The sequence below is a fragment of the Apium graveolens genome, chromosome 2 (genome assembly GCF_009905375.1).
Source record: "Apium graveolens cultivar Ventura chromosome 2, ASM990537v1, whole genome shotgun sequence".
NCBI lineage: Eukaryota > Viridiplantae > Streptophyta > Magnoliopsida > Apiales > Apiaceae > Apium > Apium graveolens.
This window is the reverse complement of record NC_133648.1, coordinates 106846701-106872138: the sequence shown is the minus strand read 5'-3', so window position 1 is coordinate 106872138 and position 25438 is coordinate 106846701. Positions and strand designations below refer to the sequence as shown.

General features: G+C 37.4%; 2 protein-coding genes across 2 annotated transcripts; both read left to right on the top strand.

The window, feature by feature from the left end:
* The first annotated feature begins 2366 nt into the window (after positions 1 to 2366).
* On the top strand, positions 2367 to 5604 carry LOC141707720 (TATA-box-binding protein). The gene is made up of 9 exons (XM_074511060.1): positions 2367 to 2799; positions 3684 to 3771; positions 3968 to 4039; positions 4339 to 4389; positions 4608 to 4652; positions 4809 to 4901; positions 5003 to 5104; positions 5204 to 5277; positions 5391 to 5604. Coding segments are annotated over exons 1-9 (603 nt in total). The 5' UTR covers positions 2367 to 2722; the 3' UTR covers positions 5392 to 5604.
* A 1163-nt stretch (positions 5605 to 6767) lies between these two features.
* Positions 6768 to 8263, top strand: LOC141707719 (GATA transcription factor 4-like). Its single transcript, XM_074511059.1, has 2 exons — positions 6768 to 7019; positions 7348 to 8263. Exons 1-2 carry the CDS (start codon positions 6894 to 6896, stop codon positions 8074 to 8076), a joined length of 855 nt encoding a protein of 284 aa, XP_074367160.1. The 5' UTR covers positions 6768 to 6893; the 3' UTR covers positions 8077 to 8263.
* Positions 8264 to 25438: the final 17175 nt, after the last annotated feature.

Sequence of the window (25438 nt, the reverse complement as noted above, 5' to 3'; positions counted from 1 at the left end):
AATATTCAAATGGTTTAAAAGAGATAACATATTTAATGAGTACTAGTGTGCAAAGATACAAGTAATGTTCCTACTTAACGCACACAAAAAAAGCTTGGACTTTCATTAATAGCCAATGCCAACTGCCAAGCCACCCTATCTGCGGCAAGTCTACCACTCTATCAATCTTCGACCAACGTTAGCATATGTCCAAACCACTCTATCTGCTGCAAGTCTACCACATTAAAAATATGCCATATTTTGTATAAGATAAAGGTAAAGAAGTTTACGGTTTTATTCTTAGCTATTAAAGAAGTATATGATATATGTATATGTGTGTGTTATATATGGAGGACAATAAGACTGTTATATTTTATTGAAATTCAATTTTGCGCCTAACTCTGTTAGCTCTGTTAGTGGAGACTTGACGGGAGACACCATTTTAAAAGGCGTTAGATAACTGCAGTCAATGTTCTGTAAAAATTAAAGTATGGTCAATTTTGTGAAAATAGGTATAAAATTTGGCCACCACCTTGTAATTTACTCTATCTCTAATTATAATTTGTTTATCTGCGTAATTTACGTGCATCAAGTTAATTGATCAAAGATTGGGATAATGGATAATTATTATGCAACTATTTTTGCGCTAGTAAATTTAACTAATTACTTGTATCTCTTCACAAATAGTGCAGTTATGTGTTGTCGCGAGATTGCTAATCGGCTAGCATGTGAAGGTGGTGGGAGAATTATAACACTATTGACTTCCTTGGTTGATGCATTGACACAAGAATATGGTACTTATGTAGTAGTAAAGGCAGTTATACTTTCATATTTTTCAGATAATAATTTATAACTTATTAACAATCATTGCACTTTTATATTTTTAAAAGGCTCAATAGAAATAACCAATTTTCCTGCATTAAAGATATATCTTAATCATGATTTGGAGGTGGTAATAATAATGAGAGAAATGTGTTTTTATTATAAGTTATGTTATATTAATATTAAATATTAAATATATTAACTTAATTTATTTTTTTAGTTTTAAATTACAATTATATTGTTTATATATTTTTTTTGTTAATATCTTATCATGTTTTTTGTTTCAGTCAAGGATTTGATGGAACGCTTTTTTGCATAGTGAAATTATTAGTTATCATCAAAGATCTTAATGATTTAAAATTGCCAATATATTTGATAAAATATTAAGACCAGAGTATTTTCAAATGCGCAGTGGTATTGTATATTGGATCTTTTAACCGGTTGATTAAATATTTGTGGTGGGAATTCATAAAGCATTATAAATTTTATTTATATTTATTAGCAATTTATCAATTTTATGTCTTTCAATTATTATACAGTACTGCACGCATAATTTGTTTTAGTGATGTAATTTCACTAACATAATTAATTTTAATTTTTTTTAACAAATTTAAAGTTTACGCCATGTACATTTTTATAATAGTAAATAATTAAATATAATAATGTGTTTTAACATACTAATTCAAGTATCATCCACCTATATTAATCTTTGCATTTTTTTAACAATATAAAGGTACGATAAATTTTGCGATATTGCACTAATTTTTTTTAAAATAAATTTTGTATATTGTAAGAAATTTACGTGTATGAAGCACGGGCTATATTAGTAGTGTGGTAGTAAAGGCAGATGTAGAAGATATGATGAAGATTTTGGCGAAGCAGATGAGAAGGACTGGTGTGATTGTCAATTGTGTTGTGCCATGACCTGTTGCAACTGAAATATTTTTTTGCGAGAAAATCGGACGAAATAATTAAGACAACTGCAGAGGATTGTCCGAAAATTGGTAGAACCTGATGGTGTGACTAAGGTTGTTGGTTTTGTAGACAAATTTTTCATGTTAATGGACAAATTATTCGCGTTAATCGAGGATTTGTTATATGAGTTATGTTTGTTTATCAACATATCATAAAATTGTGTTTCTCGATTTGAATATTCGTCTGTCATTGTATTTGATTTCTGAGTGCTTCAGGTCTGAGGTGTCTGCCAACTGAATGGGATGTTAAACTCAACTTAGCTTATCAAAATTTGATAATTAATTTATTTAGTAATTTTGTTTTGTAAATTGTTTTTATTAATGAACAAGTGTTATCATTCACATAAACTAACAATACAAAATAATAACATGATATCCATTAAATCGTACGAATCATTCAAAAATAATTTAAATAAGCAAATAAGGCACAATATTGATGAATATCTCTCAAATTAGTAAAACAAAATTATGACTGGGCCTGGGCCCAAAACAGGCAACAGGGTACAACAAAAACCATGACCGGCCCAAAAACCGCGTAGCCGGTAACCAAGTATAAATACCCCCGAGAAGTAGATAAGGGTGGAACGCTACCCCTGCCTCTCTTTCAGATCTCATCTCTCTCCCTCGTATATTTTCAATCTCTCCTCTTCATTCATATATATATATATATATATGTAATCTCTCTCCCAAGTAAACCTATATATACACAGATCTCTCTCGCATCGATCTCTTCCTCCTATATATTCACTCTTTTTTCAAATTTCTCGTTCTATAAATCCAACGTTCACATCTTCAATTATAAATAAAACTAGGGTTTGATTTTGACTAATTGAATCTAATTGAGTAACAATTGTGTTATAATATTTGGGGAAAAGTGTTGATTTAGGTTCTGTGAAGAGTAGGAATTGAATTGATATATAGATACGTTATATATATAGAGATTATATATGGCGGAACAAGGCTTGGAAGGGAGCCAACCAGTGGATTATTCCAAGCACCCGTCTGGAATTGTTCCTACTCTTCAGTAAGTCCTTTCCCCCTCCTTTTTTATTCGAGATCGTTCGATTCGAGTAAATTCATTGAGGGTTATCGGGGTGTTTTGTCTTGTGTTTTCGATTTGGATTGGGAAATTAATAAGCTAGTGATGATTGTGTGACCCGTGTGGAATATGCTAAATGTTAAATTTGTGTGGAATTCTCGCTTTTTAATGTGTTTTGAAAAGAATTAGCTGATTTTTTTACAATTGACTAGAAAGATCATTGCCTTTTTGGGATATGTATTGGAATTGTGGGCGATGAGATAATCTGTGATCAAATCTTTTTGCAAAGACACGAATATTAAAGAAGATACCATATCTAATTGCGGGTTTGTAAAATAAGTAGATTTTGATTTTTGGGTTTAATGACATATTGGTAAAATTGGAAGCTCAATTTAGTCTTCAAGACTCATTGCTTGTTACTGAGGGTGTGTATATACTTCTAGAGGATATGAAAATATGGTTTATTTTTCTCCTTCGATTATTTTCTGGATAATATGTTAATGTTATCAAACTCAGGAGCTCAATTCTTTGTTTTGACCTTTTGATTAACGTTTTATAGATTGAATTATTATTGTTATCTGTTTCTATGTTTGCTCAGTTTGCCCGATGCATTGAGTTGTTTGTGTTGTAATCATGGGGAGTGCTTTGGCTGACTTTGTCCAATGTTCATGTAACATGATTGAATGAGTAGGACTTGTAACAACTTTTATTTGTACATCTTTCTCTAAATGGCATAACTGGTTTTTGAACCATGGTAAACCATGTGTCAAGTTACTATTCTGTTGGCCAGTCCCCCCATTATGTGGGTACAAAATCTTTAATGATTCAGCTGAACTATGCATTATTGATTAGCTGTTATCTACTCATAGGAATATAGTCTCGACGGTCAACTTGGATTGCAAGTTAGACTTGAAAGCCATTGCGTTGCAAGCAAGAAATGCTGAATACAACCCTAAGGTATGGATTTTCATGTTAGCACTTATTTTAGTTAACATTTTATAATTAAAATCGAGGAAGATAGATGTTTTCTGTGCCATTTGATATTACTTCAGGATGATTTAATATATTTTTAGCTATCGAAATGCATGTAGCATTTTGTAATATCCTATGTTAATGAGACCTAGTAGTTTAAGTTTTCTTTATGATTATACAGCGTTTCGCTGCTGTTATTATGCGAATCAGGGATCCGAAGACAACAGCCCTCATATTTGCTTCAGGAAAAATGGTAAGTTTGGCAAATCGTTCTCATTCTTTAACTTGTTCAATACTATAAATTTCACCACATTAAGGTTTCCATATTGAATCATTGATGATGTCCCGATTTGTACCGATTTATATTATATATCGCTTTTAATACAGTCAAATTAAATTGTGCTTTGCAATCTAAAAAGTTGGGCGTTTTCTGTTTTTGTCTCTGGCTTAGTTGTATATTGTTATGGTTGAAGGAAGTGCTGGCCTCTAATATCTTCTAGAATGTACTAACTTAAGCCTTTTCTCATAATATATTTGTGGTGTTGCTTTTAGGTTTGCACTGGAGCAAAGAGCGAACAACAATCAAAACTGGCTGCAAGGAAGGTTAGAGATTTGATATTAACTTGTTTTTGGTGCTTGGTGCCCGGCTATTTGTATTAAATGTAATGAAATCGTTAAGCTGCATGTTCAGTCTATAAAAAAACTGATTTCAGTTTTAACTATTTATTGTTATGAATGTGACTTTCTTTTTTAAGTATTAAAGCTTTTAAGATCAAGTTACTTGGAGATTTTTAAATGTAATGTTTACACTCTATGTCCAGTATGCACGAATTATTCAAAAGCTCGGGTTTCCAGCCAAATTTAAGGTATCATCTCTCCCTCTGTGTGTGTCTTTAGAAAGCATGCAAACTATCTTAATACAGAAACTGTATTATTGAATATATTGTGTTTTATAAACTTCAGTTTGTAAGTTGGAGATTTGTTATCTTGTTGGGGTCCCAATATTATAATCGATATGACAGGACTTTAAGATACAAAATATTGTTGGTTCCTGTGATGTGAAATTCCCCATCAGGCTTGAAGGTCTTGCATATTCGCACGGTGCCTTTTCTAGTGTAAGTTTAACAGTCTCAGAATATTCTTTAATAAAGGGGAAGACATAATTCAACCCTATTGTCACAGCTAATTAACGGTTGCTGTGCTTGTGTTGGTGCAGTATGAACCAGAACTATTTCCCGGGTTGATCTATCGTATGAAGCAACCCAAGATAGTGCTTCTCATCTTTGTATCAGGCAAAATTGTTCTTACTGGAGCAAAGGTGATGCACACAATGAATACTAATTATTAAACACACAATTGTAGATCTTGATTGTTCTCAAGGCTTACATTCTTGCCATCTGGCCTAGTATATACACAGGTGAGAGAAGAAACTTACACAGCGTTTGAGAACATATACCCTGTTCTTACAGAGTTCAGGAAGAATCAGCAGTGGTATGAATTTAATTTCTTACTCTTTAATCTTGAATTCTTCTCCATCAAATTATTAACTGCAAGTTATCTTGCTTATTGTTATGCGGCTGAAACTTCCCATATTTATTTGCCAGATTTGAGCTTGATGAAACATCAATGATCGTGAAGAGCTTTGAACTGCATTTACCAGGGTGGCCTGATGAACCAGCTACGACAATTAACTTGGCTGGCCTTAGATTTTCTTTTTGTGCTTCCATTTCTGTAAAATGGATTTTATGTTTTGAAGATGTAAAGTTTTTTTTTTCTGGTGGACTATACAAGTTTATTAGAGACATTTCATAGTTAGCATGAACGAACAATAACATGATTTATATCAACCTTTTTTTTGTTGTGTGGAAGAAATCTTAATGTTGAGTTAAAAATACAAAGTTAGAACTTGCCCAGGTTTGAAATAAATGAGACGCTCTCCTTTATTCATTACACAAGTCAGGTTAATCAGGGAATTGGTGTTTAGGAACTCATTTGAGTTGGGCTAATGGTAGTGAGGAAAAGAACTTTTGAAGTATATTGCCCGTCTGATCCTTATCAGATCGGTGGATGAGGATTGGCTGGGGTATATAGTTTTGGGTCGCGGGGTATGAGAAGCGGAAATAGAACTCATAAGTATATGATTTGGTTTTTGGAATCAAACTACTTGTTTCTAATTTTCATGTTTTTCATATCTTTTTTTTTTTTTTAAATCTCGGTTGGCCTTCATCTTCTTTCACAATGGTCGGTTCATAAACTGAACAAAACCAAGGAATTAACAAGTGAGTGGGGGCAAAAATGAATGAAATATTAGATGATAAGGGAAGTGAGGGAGGTCACGTGTACAAGGCTATGCCGACTATCCAGTCACTTTCATGCAAGGTTTAATTACCACTTACCAGGGACAATGGGGTTGCAGGAGGACTGCGACTGCCAGTCTGTGAGGGCCAAAGACTGGGATAGGCCCGCTACACCTGTACCTATATATTTTATTACTCCCTCCGTCCCAAAATATTATTTCCTTTTTAAATTTTTGTATTATTCATGATAAACGATTGATTATTGATTTACTTATAATTTATAATATCAAACATAGTTACGAGTGGTTTTGTTGGATTCGTATTTATAAGTACTTTAATTTAATGAATTTTTATATTTAATACTAATACAAAATTAAAAATATTAATAATTAAAAATGTGCACTGAAAAACATGTTCAATATAAACAAAAAATATTTTTAGGGACGGAAGGAGTAGCAAGCTTTTTATATCTTACTATTAGTATTACTACAGCTACGGGACTACTATTATTATTACACTTGTCATATTTTACTACTCGAGAAATATTACTCAAATTTCACCTCATTCGGTAAGCTGACCTAATCGTTATGGTCTCAAGTTATTCAATTTTTACATTTATCAACAATCATTAACTTTCCAAAAAATATGACCCAAACGGTACAAATACTGGTTGTCGTGAATATACATACAACGCACATTATTGAGTAAATATCAGTGTTCATGTTTTTAGTATCTTTATTTGCCGACACAACAAAGGGGGTCACACTTAGCAAACGCCTAGCTCAAAGTTAGCCCCCACTCTCTCTCAGTATGGATATGTGCCGAAACGTTACACTTTCCGGCGACTTACCATCGGAACATGAGCCCCGGCACCCTTTCTCTTCCTCTTGCACTACTCCTGCCAGCTTAGATGATCTTTTTTCCGGCAACATTATGGTAACATATGTTTATGTGTTCTTTTTCCATCTCGTATTATATATATGCTCAATAACTACTTTTCTTGTTTATGTGCATGTTTTTAAATTATGTGAAGATTAAGAATGTGTTACTGTCTTACTCACTCACCCTTGTTATGTTATATGAACATAAACTTTGAATCAAATCTAAAACCTTGTTGTCTAAAACCCTTATTTAATAGTATTGATTTTGTCCTTAAAAAGGGCTCTTGTTGCCTATATTTGTGTTCTGTCTCGGTGTAATATTTCGGTAACATTAGATGAACTAATGAATCTCTTTTTCTTGATGGATATGGCAAAATGAATAGATGCAAGAAGAGGATATTAACTTGGAATGGCTATCAATGTTTGTTGAAGACTGTTTATCTACCTCTGGGAACTGCTTACCCCCTCCTCCTTCAACAACATTACCCTTACACTCTATTCAACAAAACTCAAGCACTGTCATAGAACAACAACCAGCTACAAGGCCAGTACTGAAAACCCCTGGAACCACAGCTTGTTCATCAACATCAGCTATCTTGCACAATGAGTTTGTTGTACCAGGGAAGGCAAGAAGCAAAAGAAGCAGAGTTCCATGTAAAGATGCCCGAAAAAGCATTGGATGGTCTAATCGTGTCGAAAGTGAAAGCCCTGACCCTCCTTTGCTCCACCAGGCCTACTGGTTGGCTGACAGTGAACCCATTTTCCCCAAGAATGAGGGGAAATACATTGCAAAAGAGGGGAATATGAATATGATTGATGTAGAGCAAGTAATGGGCAGTTTTGAAGGTGGTCTAAAAGGGCAGCAACAGCAGCCAAGTCCAAGGAGGTGCAGCCATTGTATGTCACAAAATACCCCACAATGGAGATCAGGACCATCAGGACCAAAAACACTGTGTAATGCATGTGGAGTGAGGTACAAATCAGGCAGGTTGCTGCCTGAGTACAGGCCAGCAAAAAGTCCAACTTTTGTGAGCTGTATGCATTCCAATTCCCACAAGAAAGTCCTGGAGATGAGAACCATGTCAGTTCTTTCATCCTCTAATGCTCATTAATTTTCCCATCTTTATTATATATATATATATATATATAATCACCATTAAAGTTGTTTTTAGCATCCCTTAGTCGCATGAAGGATAGATATTGTAATAGACAGTCATGTAATGTGGTTACTATAGTATGATATAGTACTTCTACCTATGGTAAATTTGCATATTTTGATGTAGTATGTGAGCAACTATTTACAGTTTGATCTTAGGCCATCTCGTGATGATCCAAATTTCTACTAGTTTGATCCAAATATTTGATGCAAATTACTTTTTATATATAATAATATATAAATATCATATTAAGCAATTTTATCTTAAATTTATTATTTAATCATTATTAACAGTTTATATAATATTTCATAAATTAATTAAATCAAAAAAAATTAATACAAATAAAAATATTAAAATTGTGCACTTAATTCACGAAAAACACGTTTATTGCAAAAATTAACATACAAAATATTATTGATATACACTAATTTTCCGAATTAGTATATTCTTCCCACAAATGCTCAATTAATGCATTTCTAAGTGCAATATGTGTCTCTTTATTTTTTTATTTTTAAATTTTAATGAAATTACGTTTTCACATTATTTTAAGTTTTATTTTAAAAATAAAATTTGTTAATTATTAATTATATTATATTATTAAATATATAATTAAATAATCAAAAATCAATTTAAAATCTCATAAACTACAAATAACAAAATTATTATTTTATATTAAATCAAGCGATTGGATCACTACTGTTCACTGATTCAAATTTGGATCACCATTTGGATTACTGTTGAAATGAAATTTGGGGTAATTTGCCCTAAATTTGAATTTTTGGATCATTATTGAATTTGCCCTTAAAATTGAGAAGTTTCGAATTAGTAGAAACTAAATCAAACATATTTTTCGCAATGGGGCACTTGAAATATGCCAAGGTATGAAAACAAGATGTACGCGGATCTTAAATATCTGAGAGCGAATGAGAATTTTTTTTGCAAAATTAATCAATGAAGGTAAAATCCACAAGTTGCTTGGATTTTGGAACTTTCTTGAACTTTTGACACTGAGTTTGGTTTTACCGGAGGTACCATTAAACATGTGGATTGAAAGTGGGCACTTGTTCATAGAAGAAAAGGTGATCAATCCCATCCACAGCACAGCAGGCAGGGAGGCACGTCGTGACCCTGCAACTAATATTCCCGGGGTTGAAGATAGATAAAAAAAAAACGAAATTGTCAATTGATGGATGATAATATTATTGAAAATCGGAATCCTGTCCTTTGGATTCTTTCTTCATTTTTACGCCTGTCCTTTTTCCTCATTAGTACATGTTTTTTTATTATTACAGAGTACACTTACCAAAATACCAAATTTTGATATTTACCTGACATAAGTTAAAAATAAGTTAACTTTTTTTCTCTATAAATTTTGTTTTTAACACAAATCGGTTTTCATTCTTTGTAAATTTTGTTTTCTTTGTAAATTATTAAGTAAATTATTAATACGAATTGACTTATATTTTCTGTAAATTTTATTTATTGATAAATTATATTAAAAAATTATTAAATTACGTTAAATTAAGTATAATAACATATATTTACTTTTATTTTCAAAAATTACAAACTGCAAAGTAAACTATTAACACGAGTTGACTTCTATTCTCTCTGTAAACTTTATTTTCAATTAGTTACTGTCAATCCTAGTGTCAGTTTACTTTTACATTGGATAATATTATTTTAAGAATAATTAAATAATAGCAAATGACTTTAATAATATTTATTAACTTTTAAACTGAAAATTGTTAATTTAACGATCATATTTGTTACTGTCCATCACAATGTTTATTTACTTAAAATTAAAAATATATTTTAACAATAACAAATTTATGGGTTGTATTTAGATTATATTAAGTAATATTAAATTAAGTTTAATAACATCTATTTACTTTTAATTTGTAAAATTAATTTTTATCGATAATTAGGTAATAATAAATAAACTATATTGAAAAAGCTTATTATAAGATAATTATCAAATAATATTAATTAATATTAAATTATCTAAAAAACAGATATTTGGTTCGTAAGATAGAGATACAATTCGTTTAATAAAAATAAAATTAATATATTAGATTTCTATATCAAGTAAAACAATGCAAAATTAGAATTATATTAGAAAATTTCATCACTGATTCAATTCTTTTTAACCACATAACTATTTTTTGCAAGTAACAATTTAATATTTTATATTAATATATTAAATTTAATTCGTGTTTCACACAGATTATGAATAATTCTCTAAAAATATTAAATCGATATTTTTAGTCTCGTCCTGGTACTCACTAAAAATTTATATAACTATTTTTAAAATTTTATGTAATAAAATCTCTACTGACAAAAATTAACTTCTACTCTCTGTAAATTTTATTTTCCTTCAATTTTTATTTGTTATTGAACATCCAAGCATCAGTTTACTTTAAAATAATCGTATTAGTAAGTTAACATGTCAGATTTGCATAAGTAAATAATTAGGTGAATGCATAACTAGAATTATACGGTGAAATTTTAGAGTTACATTTAACTTTGATTTTTTTAACTACATATTTTAACAACATTTTATCTATTATATTTAGATCTGTATTTTGCATATATTATTAGTTTCAGTTTTATGAAAATAATAATGTGATATTATTATTTTTAATTCTGGGCCCGTGCTTCGCACGAGTTACCAACTAGTAATTACAATAAATAAAACTTAAATACCGATTTACAGAGGCCAAGTAGTTCTCTATATTGGTATGCCCAAAATTTGGCATAGATATTGTTCGGGTTAAAACCGGGTTAATTGGGCCTAATTGGAAAATTTGTATCTAAACTTAAGAAAAAAAAATAAGATAAGCTCTTTTTGGCTAAAAAGGAATAAGGCGCGCCCTGTATATTTCAGGTGAACGCACCCAAATGTATGGCAGGAACTCTTAACTGTTGACTTGAAAGATAAGACACGCTATCTTATGAAAGAAGGGGCGCGCCCTTGTGATGAAAAAGAGACTTGGAATGATTTAGTTCGAGTTGGCCTTTATAAATGGAAGGTCTTAGGGCGCGACCTAAGAAGAAGGATGGCTTGGACGAGGTTTCAATATGGCTACTTGAATGGATTTTTTTTGGATGATTCAAGGAAGGAGAAGATTATTATTACTAACGTATTTGTTGCAGGTACTTTATTGAAGAACTCCTTCCTGTAATGTAACCACAAGTAGGCAGTGTCTGCGGTCAGAGACCTCCAGGGGTATGCATGGACAGAAGGCCTCCTCATGTAGTCAATGAGTGCCCTCATTGGGGATGTGAGGTGAACTCTGGTGTGTGCTTTGGGATGATTCAAGGAAGAAGAAAATTATTGTTGCTAATATATTTGCTGCAGGTACTCTATTGAAGAACTCCTTCCTATAATGCAACCACTTGAAGGCGGTGTCCACGGTCAGAGACCTCCAGGGGTATGCATGGACAGAAGGCCTCCTCCTATAGTCAATGAGTGTCCTCATTGGGGATGTGGGGTGAATTCTGGTGTGTGCTTTGGGATGATTCAAGAAAGTAGAAGATTATTATTACTAACGTATTTGCTGCAGGTACTCTATTGAATAACTCCTTCCTGTAATGCAACCACAGGAAGGCGGTGTCCGCGGTCAGATACCTCCATGGGTATGCACGGACACAAGGCATCCTCCTGTTGTCAATGAGTGTCCTAATTGAGGATGTGGAGTGAACTCTGGTGTGTGCTTTGGGAGCTCTGTCTCTGTAGTCAACAATTATCCTCGTTGGGAGATTTCAGAGTATCTTGCACTTTGCATCCAAAATCTTGGAATCAATTGTCCTGCAATCTGGTAGGGGTTCCTTATCCTGGTGATAAGGATGCGTCCAATATTTGGGGTAAACCACGACTATACCTGCGTCCACGGATTAGAGAAACATCTGGTAGTGGAGGGTTATCCTTGGCCAGGGGCCAGGGAGATGCCTTATCCTTGAAGTCTCGAAGCCTTGGACGAGCCTTAGGCCTTTGTGGTTGTGCCTCATTGGCGGACATTCCTAAAGCTAGTAGAAGATGGTTTCCAATAGGTTTCCTACTAGGCCTCGGCACAAGAGATCTAAGCCCGTTAGGTTTCTTGTTCCCCAAGAATTATGTTGGCTTAATTTTTTATTAATAGGGATACGTAGGCAAATTGCAAGAGGTCAGAAGTGAGAGCGCAAGGAGCCACCACTAACCTTGAGCAATCTCATCCACCAATAATCACAAACACCAAATACTGTTTATAAAATTCGACGATTACTGTTCACGTTTTACGGAGAATAAGCAACGGCGAATAAGCACTATCACAGATCTTATTTCCGGCTACGAACCTCAAACTTTGTTGCTACCAAATTCCTCCGTCAATAAATTGGCACTAGAAGGAGGGGCTAATCAAGATCTGCATCTAGGAGGAAAGATGTCTCAATATCGTGATGGAAGTTTTTATCATGGAAGTTCTAAAGAAGAGTCTGATCATGGCTATGGCCGCGCTGAACCTTATGTTCCGCCTACGATTGATCGCCCCACTCCAGATGTTGGGGGTCAAACATCAGTTCTGATAACGCTGATTTGCTGGAGCAAATGTACGGCATGGGTGATGCTCTGAATGGACTCGATTCAAGGCTGAGCACAGTAGAGCGACGCAAGACCCGAAGAGGCCTTCGTCACAATCGTCCTGTCCATGTACTTGGCAAAACCCCCATGTCTGAGAGAGATGTATTGGCCTGTCATGGCCGAACTGAAGGTGGGCATGTGTCAATCACCCCGCGCCGCTTGAATTACTCCAACGACACATCCCTAATCGTTGAACTCGTCGATGAAGATATTGATGGGAGAGAAGTGCCACATGCTGATAACCGAGTTGTGACTCATCCACACCGGTCTAGACGTACTCTAGAGGAGCGGTGACAAGCGGAGTCTATGCCAGCTAATGAGCAACGAGGTTTTGCTACTCTGAAAGATTGTTTGGGGATCCATCTGGGAGATGATAATTTGCGAATGTTACTTTTTGAATGGCAGAGAGATTCCGATCACGGAGATGCGATGCCCCATGGTTTAACGTGTGTGCCCCTGAATCCTACGGATAATCAGGAGCGGCGCTGCGACCATGAGAGAGCTCCTCCCCATGGATCGATGGATATGTATGGTCGAAACTGTGGAAGTGACCGCTGGAAAAGGTCCCAATGGAGAGGAGGGGCCAAGGCCGTGACAGATACTTGGACGACAATCGTCGTACCAACTATCGTGACGATCATTGGAACAATCAAACCAAAGGCGATGATCGTATGGGAGGAAACGGTCAAAGAGATATGCAAACTTATGACCGCGACATTCTGGATGGCTGCGACCGAGGACAAGATGGAACTCTGGAAGGGAATCAAAGGCGAAATCAGGAAATACCAATTATACCGGGAGGAGGACAAACTGAGGCTCAGAACACTAATCAGCAATTGGCTCCTCCGAGTGGGAACCAAATAGTGCCGCTTCGCCTCAACCTCAGAATTTGCAGCCTAATGTGCAAACCATCCCAGGAGTGGGCACTTTCAATGTGGATGACCTGAAAAAACTACTTGATCACTGGGAAGAAGGAAGGATAACAACAATAATTGAGATTCCCTCCCCGTTCTCCACGGCAGTAAGGGAGGCTCAATTACCGGCTGGATAACTTAACACTACTAGTGATTTGCGGTTCCATGGAAGTTCAGATCCTGTAGAATTTCTGGGACGATTTAACATAGAGATGGATGTATACCAAGTTCCGGACTTGGCTAGATGTAGACTTTTGGCCGCGACTTTTAGAGAAAGCGCTCAGCAATGGTTCCAAAAGCTTGGACCTGGAGTAATCACTTCCTGGGATCAGATGAAAACTTTATTCTTGACAAAGGTCCAAGCATCTGTAAGATACGCTCCATCAGTTACGACTTTGGCCAATGTTAAACATAGGGAGAATTAAAGTCTAACATCTTACTTCAAAAGGTTCAATGCAGTGTCTACTGGCGTGAGAGGGGCCTCAGACGAAGCCTTGAAAATTTTCTTGATAGCAGGATTGAGGGTTGGTTCAGACTTCTGGAAGCACTTGTAAGGAAATGATCCGGATACTATGGCAGATGTTTTGGCCTTGACAGAATCATTTAAGGCCAAAAAAAATCTTTAGAAGAGGTCCAACCGGCCTCACAAATAAGCTAGAGGGGTAGAGCACTCGAGATATCGAATAAATAGTCGAAGCCCAAATCGGGTGAATGCCACAACCGTGCGGAGGGAATGGAGCCCTCCCTCAAGTTATGACAATAGAACTAGTGGGTACACCCCTTTGGCCGCATCGGTTGAACAAATCTTTAAAGTGAATAAAAATAGAGGACTTTTCAGGAAGCCATAAGCTCTGCCATCTTGGAAAAGTAAGGACATGAAGAAATATTGTGAGTTTCATGAATCATCCGGACATAACACCCATGAATGCCGACAGTTGAAATATGAGATTAAAACTCTGATCAAAGAAGGGTATCTTGGCGAATGAGTGGTAAATGAAGTAAGGAAACACAAAAATGGTTCTGACAAGGTAAAGGAGAAGGGCAGACGTACTCCTCGCGGCTCTAACAACGAGACCGTGAAGGAAAATAAGTTTGTCAGGGACGGTAGTATCCGAGCAATATTTGGAGGAGATCCCGGAATGGCATGTAATAATCGATCCTTGGCAAGATACGGAGGAGAAGCCCGGTTTCGACCATTGACTGACATCCACAGGGTGGAGACTCGACCACCCAAAATATTCAAGGGAGAATCAATGGATATCACCTTCATAGAGGCAGGTTCTAGGTGGGTACATCATCCCCACAATGATGCTTTGGATATTTTTCTCCAGATCGGAACTAAAAACATCTACAGAGCCTTCGTGGATAATGGACGACAAACATCCTTTACTACAACACCTATAAGAAGATGGGTTTACCTGATCGAGATATGTCAGGGGAGGATTCTTGGGTCTATGGTTTTTCTGGTGAATGAGTTAGAGTCATGAGATCAATTCGATTGTCGTGCATCATGGGAGAAAGTCTGTTGCCCGTAACAAAGAGGCTCGAGTTTAAGGTCCTAAATCGGGAATCATCCTACAATGTGTTGCTGGGACGACCTTTTCTCAGGGAAATAAGGGTCATCACTTCAATCCACGATCTCACTATCTAACTTTCAACCCCGAATGGGGTTGACAGCATAAAAGGCTCTCAATATGACTCCCGAGAATGTTACCGACATGCTATGAGGGGTTTTAGAAGAAAGGATGTCCAAGTTGGAGATGCCTCAGATGATGAACTAGAAGGAAGTATCGAACAACCAATCGAGGAGATTCGTGTCCGTTATTATGTTGAACAAGAAAATTAATACTCCGCCAAGTTGTTTTCAGCAACGTTGTTCTTAGAAGAAAATCTCAGGGTTGAAATGTTGGAAGAAGAAAAGCCCCCAAACAATATAATCCAAGGAAATTTCAATTGGGAACGGCTCGAGGGGAGAATTGATGTTTTGCAAAGCCTTGAGAAAACTGTGTATAAGTTGGATGCCCCTCTTCCTGAGGGCGCACCCTTATCACCAAAAGTTTCAGAAGAAGTTGATACCCCCGTACCTCAGGGCGCTCCTTCTCCCATTCAAAACTCTAAAGAAGTTGATGCCCCTGTTATGCAGGGAGTGCCTTCTTTCGGAAAAGAAGTCGATGATCCTCCTCTAGAGGATGCGCCTTTTAAACAAAGTGATGAGGATTACAATCAGTTCGATTTGGATCCACGGATTCCGATGCCCGCAGAGAAAATAGGGCTGTGGAGGATACGATTGAAATTTGAATCGTCGAGAAGAATCCAAGAAAAGTTCTGAGGATTAGATCTCAGTTAAATTTGAGGCTGAATGAAAGACTTTCAATATTTCTCTTGGCAAATCTTGATGTATTTGCATGGAGCCACTCAAATATGGTTGGAATTCATCCAAAAGTCATGTGCCACCGATTGAATATCGATCCCAAACATAAAGGGATTCGACAAAAGCGCAGGTCTATAAGTGAAGAAAGGGATGTAGCCTTGCAGATGAAGTGGATAGACTCTTGGATGTCGGACTAATCAGAGAATCTTTTTACCCAGAATAGTTGGTGAATTCGCTGTTAGTGAAAAACCTAATGGGAAATGGAGAATTTATATGGACTTCACAGATCTAAACAAAGCTTACCCAAAGGATAACTTCCCTTTGCCAAGAATTGATCAGCTGGTTGATGCTGCGGCAGTACATGCTTTGCTAAGTTTCATGGAAGCGTACTCTGGCTACAATCAAATTCCCGTGTATGAACCTGACCAAGAGCACACATCCTTCATCACTGACAGAGGTCTCTATTGCTACATCGGGATGCCATTTGGTCTAATCAATGCTGGGGCAATTTACCAAAGGCTGGTAATAGGATGTTTAAGAGGCAAACGGGAAATAATGGAGGTATATATGGACGATATATTGGTGAAATCCAAGAAAGCGGAGGATCATATAGCAGATTTGGCTAAAATGTTCCACATTCCGAGAAAGTACAAAATGAAGCTGAATCCTCAGAAATATGTATTTGGCGTGGAGTCACGGAATTTCTTGGGATTCATGGTAAACCACTGAGGAATTGAGGCAAATCCTGCAAAAATCAAAGCACTGCTTGACATGAAATCTCCCACTAGCATCAAGCAAGTACAGAGTTTAACGGGAAGAATTGCAACATTGAATCAATTTATTTCAAAGTCTTTGGATAGATGTAAGGAATACTTTAAGGCAATAAAAGGCATGGGAAAAGATTTCATATGGACCTAGGACTGTGAGGAGGCTTTTTAGAAGATCAAAGAATAGTTGGGGAATCCTCCTATGTTGGCGAAGCCAGAGGATGGGGAAACACTGTTTCTCTACTTGGCGGTCTCAGAATATTCCATCAGTGCAGCGTTGGTGAGAGAGGAAGAGGGTAACCAGTCACCGGTGTATTATGTGAGTAAGAGATTGTTGGATGCATAGACTAGATACACTAGCATGGAAAAGTTGGTATATGCCCTCATCCTTGCAGCCTGAAAGCTAATGCCAGTCTTCCAAGCTCATCGGATAGAGGTCTGCACCGATTATCCTCTGAGGCATATCTTACATAAGCCAGAATCATCAGGAAGAATGCTAAAGTGGGCAGTAGAGTTGGGATAATTCGATCCGGAATATTGCCCTCGCACAGCAATTAAGGGGTAGGCGTTGGATGATTTCATACTTGATTTCGATTCCGAGGTAGATGAGAAGGCTATAGTGTTGGCAGAACCTTCATCACAGGGAAATGCCCCTGAAAAAGTGAAAGAAGAGTTCCCCCACCCTTGGTGGATTCTATATTTCGATGGGGCTGTGAATAATAACGGAGCAGAAGCCGGATTGTTTTGATTACCCCGGAGGGTCATCATTTGATAAGTGCCATTCACTTCAAGTTTTATGTCACCAACAATGACGCTGAATATGAAGCCCTAATCAATGGTCTGAAGATAGCTTTGGAAGTAGGAGTTGTGAATTTGATAGCTCGGAGCGACTCAGAGTTAGTAGTAAATCAAGTCAATAGAGGGTTCTAGGCCCGAGGCCCTCGAACTGAGTTATACATGAGATTTGTGCAGCGTTTACTCCAAAGGTTTGGTAATGTCAAGCTGGAAGGCATGCCAAGAGAAGAAAATAGCAATGCGGATGCCTTGGCAAAAATGGGCTCGCAGATGAACAGCGTGTAGCTAGAACATATTCCTTTGGGGATTCAGGAAATCCCAAGTATTCAGAAATAAGTGTATTTTAGATGCAAGAGGTTCCACAGGAGACTTGGATGACCCCGATTCACAACTATATCCGTACGGGAACTTTATCTGTAGACAAGCTACAGGCTCGATGTCTTCGTTATCAGGCTGCGAAGTATGTTGAATATGATGGGGTGTTGTATAGAAAAGGATTTAACCAACCACTTCTGCGATGTGTAGATCTAGAAGAGGGACATTATATTCTTAGGGAAGTGCATGAAGGTATTTGTGGTAACCACTCGGTGGGTGGTTCATTGGCATTAAAATTCCTTAGACAAGGATATTATTGGCCAACCATGAAAGAGGATGCTTTCAAGTTTGTTAGGCATGTGATCATTGCCAATGATTTGCTAATTATTCTAATGCCCCAACAACATCCATAACTTCGTTGGAAAATCCTTGGTCTTTCGTTATGTGGTGGATTGACCTCATTGGGGAACTTCCTAAGGCCAATGGGGGGTGTGTGAAATATGTTGTGGCAGCTGTTGACTATTTTATAAAGTGGGCAGAAGTTATGCCGCTGGCCCAATAACAGCTAAGAAAATAGAAGATTTCATCTTCAATTCCATAGTCTGCAGATTTGGTATTCCGTATAAACTCATATCTGACAGTGGGAAGCAATTTGATAGCAAAAAATTGAGGAAGCTTTGTGAATACTTGAACATCAAGAAGGATTTCGCTGCAGTCTATCATCCACAGAGTAATGGCCAGACTGAGGCCATAAACAAGATCATTAACCATACCTTAAAGGCCAAGCTGGAAGAAAAGAAAGGAGATTGGCCATAGCAGCTACCAATGGTCCTTTGGTCTTATAATACAACTCCAAGGTCAACTACGGTCGAGTCCCCTTTTATGCTAACCTACGGGTATGAGGCTATGATTCTCGTGGAAGTGGGCGCTGGATCATAGCGAAGGGATTTATTCGTTGAGGAAGATGCAGAGGTCAATCAAAGGCTATACTTGGATTTGCTGGACGAAGCCATAATGAATTCTCTGTTGAAACTTGCTGCATATCAGTAGAGAATTGAAGGTATTTTAAAAAGAAGGTAAAATATATGTGCCTTATAAGGTGGGAGATCTTGTTTTACGAAAGGTCATGCCAAATACCAAAATAGCTCAACATGGAGTGCTTGGAGCTAATTGGGAAGGACCATACAGGGTCAAAGCTATACTTTGGAAATGAATTATCGCTTGGAGGACCTGGACAGAAAACTTATTCCTCGAGCTTGAAATGCGGAGCACTTGCGAAAGTACTATCAGTAGGGCGCGACTTTGGCCCCCTTATTTCTATGATAGAACTTATATAATAGACTAGTAACAGATAAATTCCTCCTAGTCTACGGGGGTAGTATGCATAGCTATATATTTCAGAGATTATGAAAAATTTTCAAATAATTCCCCCATAGGGCATAATAGCCATGGGACTGGTGTAATTTTCACACTAGAGTGCATTATCAATAAAAGAAAAACTTGTTTTAATTTTTTGTTTAACTGACGCGCCTTAAGTAGGGGAAGGCGCGCCTATAATGCAGTACTTATGTTTTTAAAGGGACAGGGCGCATCCCGCTGTTGGGAATGCCTTAATAATCATGACTTGTGAAAACCTTTACTATAAGGTACTTTCATTATGATGATATACTTGTAATACTCTAAAGTGATGCCTTAGAATAAATCAAGGCGCACCCTTTGAATGATACCTTAGGAAAAATCCTGATCTAAACATGAAATACTTGCTAGGGCTAAAGGCGCTCCTTACGGGTAGAAGCGCTTCAATCAGATTTACTTATGAAAATTATTCACAAAATGAATCATGAATAAGGGTTTCAGGGCGCGACCTATGTCAGGAAATGCCCATATACACACTTGACTTATGTCCAAAATATTTTCATACAAAGCAGAAAGAAAGGACTTAGAAAGAACAATTATGGCATAATATTAATATGGTTTGGAAAATAGAAGTCCATTTTTATTTATAATGGGTAAAAGGACCAGGTAACCCTTAAAGAACACGTCCTTTAAAGAATGATCTAAATAAAGACTATTATACTATGAATTTACCTACAGCTCAAAGGAAGAGGCGCACCCTGATGGTGGAGGCGCCCTATATATTTGTGACTTGGAAAATTTCACTTGCAAAAGGAAATTAAAGATGAAAAGCATATGATTATCATAATCAAAGCAAACACAAAAAGTAACAGAATACTTAGTATTACAACTTTGATAAGCTTCAAAAGAGGGCTGGCACCCTGAAGTATTAAGGAACTGAGTTTAAATAGAATTTAAGAAAAAGAAGATCAGGGCGCACCCTGTGTATCATTGTTTGGAGAATTTGCTTGAAGGGGATCAGACTGATCAGCATCGGGTGCGTCCCTACCTCATTAGAGGGCGTGTCCTCTCGATCCTCTTTTCTCGAATCTCTTCAGCAAATTCCTTTTTGAACTCCGCCATCTCAATAACAGTTTCCTCGCTAAACTTTTCAAAAATGTATCCATAGTCGTTCTCTACGAACCCAACCCTGTAGAAATGGAAACCATTGGCAAAGACGTCATCTGTTACTACTCTCCTCCATCCAGCCATTCTTCTCGTGGTCCTCAAGATGCTCCACCCTAAGTTTACCTCTGCAAGCTCTGTATGAAGAAATTCAGCCTTTTTTGGGTGATGTCAAGTTGAGAAATCAAGTTTTCCACTTCTCCTTTGAGATAAGAGATCTGCGAGTCTTTTTCCTTGATATCCTTGGAGTGGAGGAGGTCTTTGTCTTTGAGGTTGTTCTGGAGAATGTTGTTATCTCCCTAAAGCCTCTCCAGGCGCGCCCTCTCCTCCAGAATCTTGTCCACAGCTTGGGTGGAGTGGAACATAATTTGGCAGGAAGCTCTAACAGAGGCCTTGGTAGAATCCTCAAGACTCATGGCCTGCCGTTGCTTGACCTCCTCGTCTGTCATATATAGAGAAGCCATAGGGCCGAGGTGGTTAAGCGCTAAGGATTCAGAGCTGGACGGCGTGCCCTTTGTCCGTGATTTCTTGGACGTGCCTCGACCTTCTGTCAGGTCTACTACTATCCTTTTTGCGATATGAGTGGTCTAAGGGATGGGAGCAGTAGCTTGAATGGAGGACTGAGCTTTTGACGAATCTTTCTTCTGTAAACGCACCTTAGGCTTGTCGCTAGGGCGCGCCCCAAGGGACTTGGGAATTCCAGGAGGAGCCATTTATACATAAAACATATTAAGAGTATTAGTAAAAGCAGCAAAAGGTGTGCCCAGAGTATATGGCGAGCCCATCCAACTGAAAAATGACCGATAAGGAAATAACGAATACTTTATGATGATATACTTTTACTCTATGATATGCAAAACAATACGTAAAAATAGCAGATAAATGTAAATGCAAGGCGAATAAAGTACAACAAGTAGAGCCGGCCACTCGGGCGGTCCGTGGGGTTCGGGCCGGGTTGATCACGGGTTAGACACTCGAAACATCAACACTGACCCGACACACAGAAGTAACGAACCGGGCCCGGGCCGAATTTGAATCGGGAAATGGTAACTCATAACCGACACTAAGACTCGCGAGCTCGTGCGAGCTTAACTGAGCGGGCTTGCATTAATCTTTCAAATAAAAAAAGAATCGGCTTAAATGACACTGACTTACGTGTCTTGTTTGCAGGCGGGGTTTAAAATAATTAATTTTTGATTTAGGTAGGAGTAGCATGTTTAATACTGTATACATATTGAATAACAAAAAATAACAGAAGAATACATATTTAATATATGTAATAAAATAATATCAACATAATACTAATAATAATAGTGATAATAATAAGAATAATAAAAATTATAAAAGAATATACATGTTATCGAAATATTATTAATAGAATGATAAGAATAATAATGACAAAATAAAAGTACATTAATAACAATATTGCAAATATAAGAATTAGAAAAATTTAAAACATATATAGCTTAAATAAATAAACTATAAAATGTACAATTAAATAATAGTGGAGGGGTAGGTAATGAAGCCATACAGAGGTGATGGTTGTTAGTGTTTGCGGGCCGTTCCGGGCTATGCGGTTCGTGCGGGCCGGGTTCAGTCTCGGGTTTTTGATTTCGTATTCGTGACCGACACTCCAGTTTAAACGAATTGTGCGGGTTTAAACTGACCCGAATCGGGCCGAATAAAATTGGGCTTTTATATGTGCCGGTCCCGAATGAGCGGTTCAAACCCGCCCGATTGGCCACCTCTAACAGCAAGCAATATATGGATAAGTAAAAAGCTAAAGCAATGGCAAATGAAGAAAATTAAAAAGGGCGCGCCCTAAAGGGAAGGCACGTCCAGACAGGTACTAGAACTATTCAAACCTATTGGGGGTTCATTCGGGGCAGTGCTATCTTCGTACTCTTCCTCATCTCCCTCCTTTTCGCTATCGACTTCCATAGCTCGTGTGATGGGGACGCCTTTCCTGAACTCGACATATTTATGTTTGGTTCCAACATGGTTGGAGAGAATACCCACTCGCATTAGATTGGATCTTGTGACCAAGGTCTTCAGATTCCATCTTTCTACGCTTATTTTAAGAATAGCCTCTGCACGAGCCCTAGGCGTGCCCTCTAGCTCGCGTACATATTTTTGTCTAAAAAATATTAAGTAATAATATTTAAAATGTAAGAAGTAGGGAAAACCAAAAAATTAACGAGAAGAAAGTGAGGGCGCACCCTTACTTGGTTCTGTGTTAAATTGGATTCTGACCCTGGGAATATCATATAAGTAGAAGAAATTTTCTTTCCAGCTTTTCTCATGGCTAACCTTCCCGGAAGAAATGCCCTTCTTGTTGTGCTGCTTATCCACTACTAAGTACTAATAGCCATGGTCAGACTTGCGAAGACTAAAGAAATGACTCACCTCTTTCATGGTAGGTGCAGGGAAATTTAAGTCCATATACAGAATGTACAAAGCCAAGACATATTTGTAATTATTGGATGATAGCTAAAGGGGTGCCAAATCATATAACTCAATCACATTCCTCAAGGAAGGATGGAGAGGCGCGCCCACACCTAAAGATACCAGCTTTGAACTTATGACCATTCTGGGGATTCTGAAGTTCCTTCTATAGTTGAAGATATGGGGATGCATCATGCTCAGAGGGCGCGCCCATTTACCTTCCATGTCATAAAAGTCCATTAGCCACTCATTTACCTTCCATGTCATAAAAGTCCATTAGCCACTCTAGCTGTTCATCTGAACATGATGAGGACAAGCCTACGCAAAATAACTTGCCTTTTTCTTTCCTGAAGCGCTTCTTCACTGCTTCAGTGCATGGTTCATATTTGCTCCAATCAAAGTCTACCTCACTATCAGAGACTTCCCAATGTTTAAAAGGAATGGGTGAGGGTTCAAGAGAGTTTGAGAATTGATAGGTGTCCTCGTCAAAGAAATTCGTTTCTTCTTTCAGTTCAGGAGAATCTTCATTAGGCGCGCCATCAGAAGTAGGGGACGTAGGCGCGCCCTGGGATGGTTGAGGAGATAGACTCGAAGAAATTGATAAGAAACTTTAGATGGACCTGCACCAACATTAACTCCAATCTCAGTGCTTCTGTACCTATCTGCGTTAAACCCCTCTAACCAATCATCATCATCAAATTCTGTATCGATAGGGGTTGGGGACCTCTCTTTTTGGACTAGCTTATGCTTTCCTTTCCTTCGAGCTAAAGGAATATTGTCCAAAGAATCATTTGAAGAGTCAGCCATTATCTCGCCTTCTTTAAACTCCTGAAAAAGGCGCGCCTCTTGCTCTAGAAACTCGGGAGTCCTATGCGCGTCCGGGAGGGCCGCTTTGAAGGAGATGGGTGGAGGAGAATAGATTCCTAGCCTAGTGCAGAAATATTTGAATGGATAAAAAGGGGATGATGCACCCTCGTCTCTCAGCTATCAAAAGGAAAGCAAAAATCCATTGAGGGCGCGTCCAAAAAGAAAAAAAATAAGATAAAGAATAATAAGATAGAAGGCACACCTTCAGGGAAGGACGCACCCCGAGGTTTGTATCACAATACTAAATGCTGAAATGAAAAGAAAGAGAAGGTGCAACTGCGTTAAAAATATAAAGGTTATAACAAGTGATAACGAAAACGAGGTGGCGCGCTCTAGATAAATTACGCAGTACGATAATATTGTGGGAATTAATAGGCGTGTCCTAAATTCGAATTTGGGTGTAAATTATTTCAGAATAAAGCTTGAAATTCTGCGAATATAAATTTGATATTCAAAATCCCAAGATTACGGATCTAAATTACAAAATCCAAATATATACAAATATATATACATAGATACATATACCATTACATACATATTAAGAACATCTATGTGCAAGAAAACAAACGGTTTTTTATCATATGCATCACTAATTTCTCAGCAAAAACCTAAAAAGAAGAAGGATTTATGTACCTTTGTGACTACCTAAAAATTTAACCAGAGAAGGGTTGAGAAAAGTTGAAGAACTGAGTGGCTGAAGCTTTAAGTCGCCGACGGTTCCAATTCTTCAATAGAAAGAAATGAAAGAGTAAAGGTAAAAAGTAAAATAATGAAAGGTTGCTTGTATTTATAGTTAAAATAGATGTGAGACATCTGTCAATCTCATCAAATCAAATCAATCACGTCGATCACGATTCCCGAGAAAGAAGGGGAACCATGTTTCGAACCGTTCGGGATCCTAAGGACGCGCCCTGTTGAAGGCGCGTCCTCTCGCAGAGTTATACAAATTTTGAATAAAGGTAAAAAGAATGTGTTTATATTAATCATGAAGGAGATACTTTGGGTTCTGAAGGCGCGCCCTTTTGAACGCTCGCCCTGTAAAATGATATTAATTATAAATGAGTTTATGTTAATTTTAAATGAAGATAAAAATTCCAATCCTATTTCAATAGCATATGGAATTTGTGGGGTAGTTGTAATACCCAAAATTTGGCATGGATATTGTTCGAGTTAAAGTCGGGTCAATTGGGCCTAATTGGAAAATTTGTATCTAAAATTAAGGAAAAGATAAGATAAGCTCTCTTTAGATAAAAAGGAAGAAGGCGCGCCCTGTATATTCCAGGTGGACGCGCCTAAATGTATGGCATAAACTCTTAACAGTTGACTTGAAAGATAAGACGCGCCCTCTTATGAAAGAAGGGGCGCGCCCTTATGATAAAAAAGATACTTGGAATGATTCTGTTCAAGTTGGCCCTTATCAATGGAAGGTCTTATGGCGCGCCCTAAGAAGAAGGATGGCTTGGATGAGGCTTAAATATGGTTACTTGGATGGATTCTTTGGATGATTCAAAGAAGAAGGAGATTATTATTACTAACGTGTTTGTTGCAGGTACTCTATTGAAGAACTCCTTCATGTAATGTAACCACAGGAAGGCGGTGTCAGCGGTCATCGGCCTCCAGGGGTATGCCTGGACAGAAGGTCTCCTCCTGTAGTCAATGAGTGTCCTCATTGGAGATGTGGGGTGAACTCTGGTGTGTGCTTTGAGAG

Coding starts and splice junctions, on each gene's coding strand:
- LOC141707720 (XM_074511060.1), top strand. CDS start 2,723: ATGGCGGAACAAGGCTTGGAAGGGAGCCAACCAGTGGATTATTCCAAG. Junction 4,653..4,808: donor GGTTTCCAGCCAAATTTAAG/GTATCATCTCTC, acceptor TCGATATGACAG/GACTTTAAGATACAAAATAT. Junction 5,105..5,203: donor TTGTTCTTACTGGAGCAAAG/GTGATGCACACA, acceptor GTATATACACAG/GTGAGAGAAGAAACTTACAC.
- LOC141707719 (XM_074511059.1), top strand. CDS start 6,894: ATGGATATGTGCCGAAACGTTACACTTTCCGGCGACTTACCATCGGAA. Junction 7,020..7,347: donor TTTTTTCCGGCAACATTATG/GTAACATATGTT, acceptor CAAAATGAATAG/ATGCAAGAAGAGGATATTAA.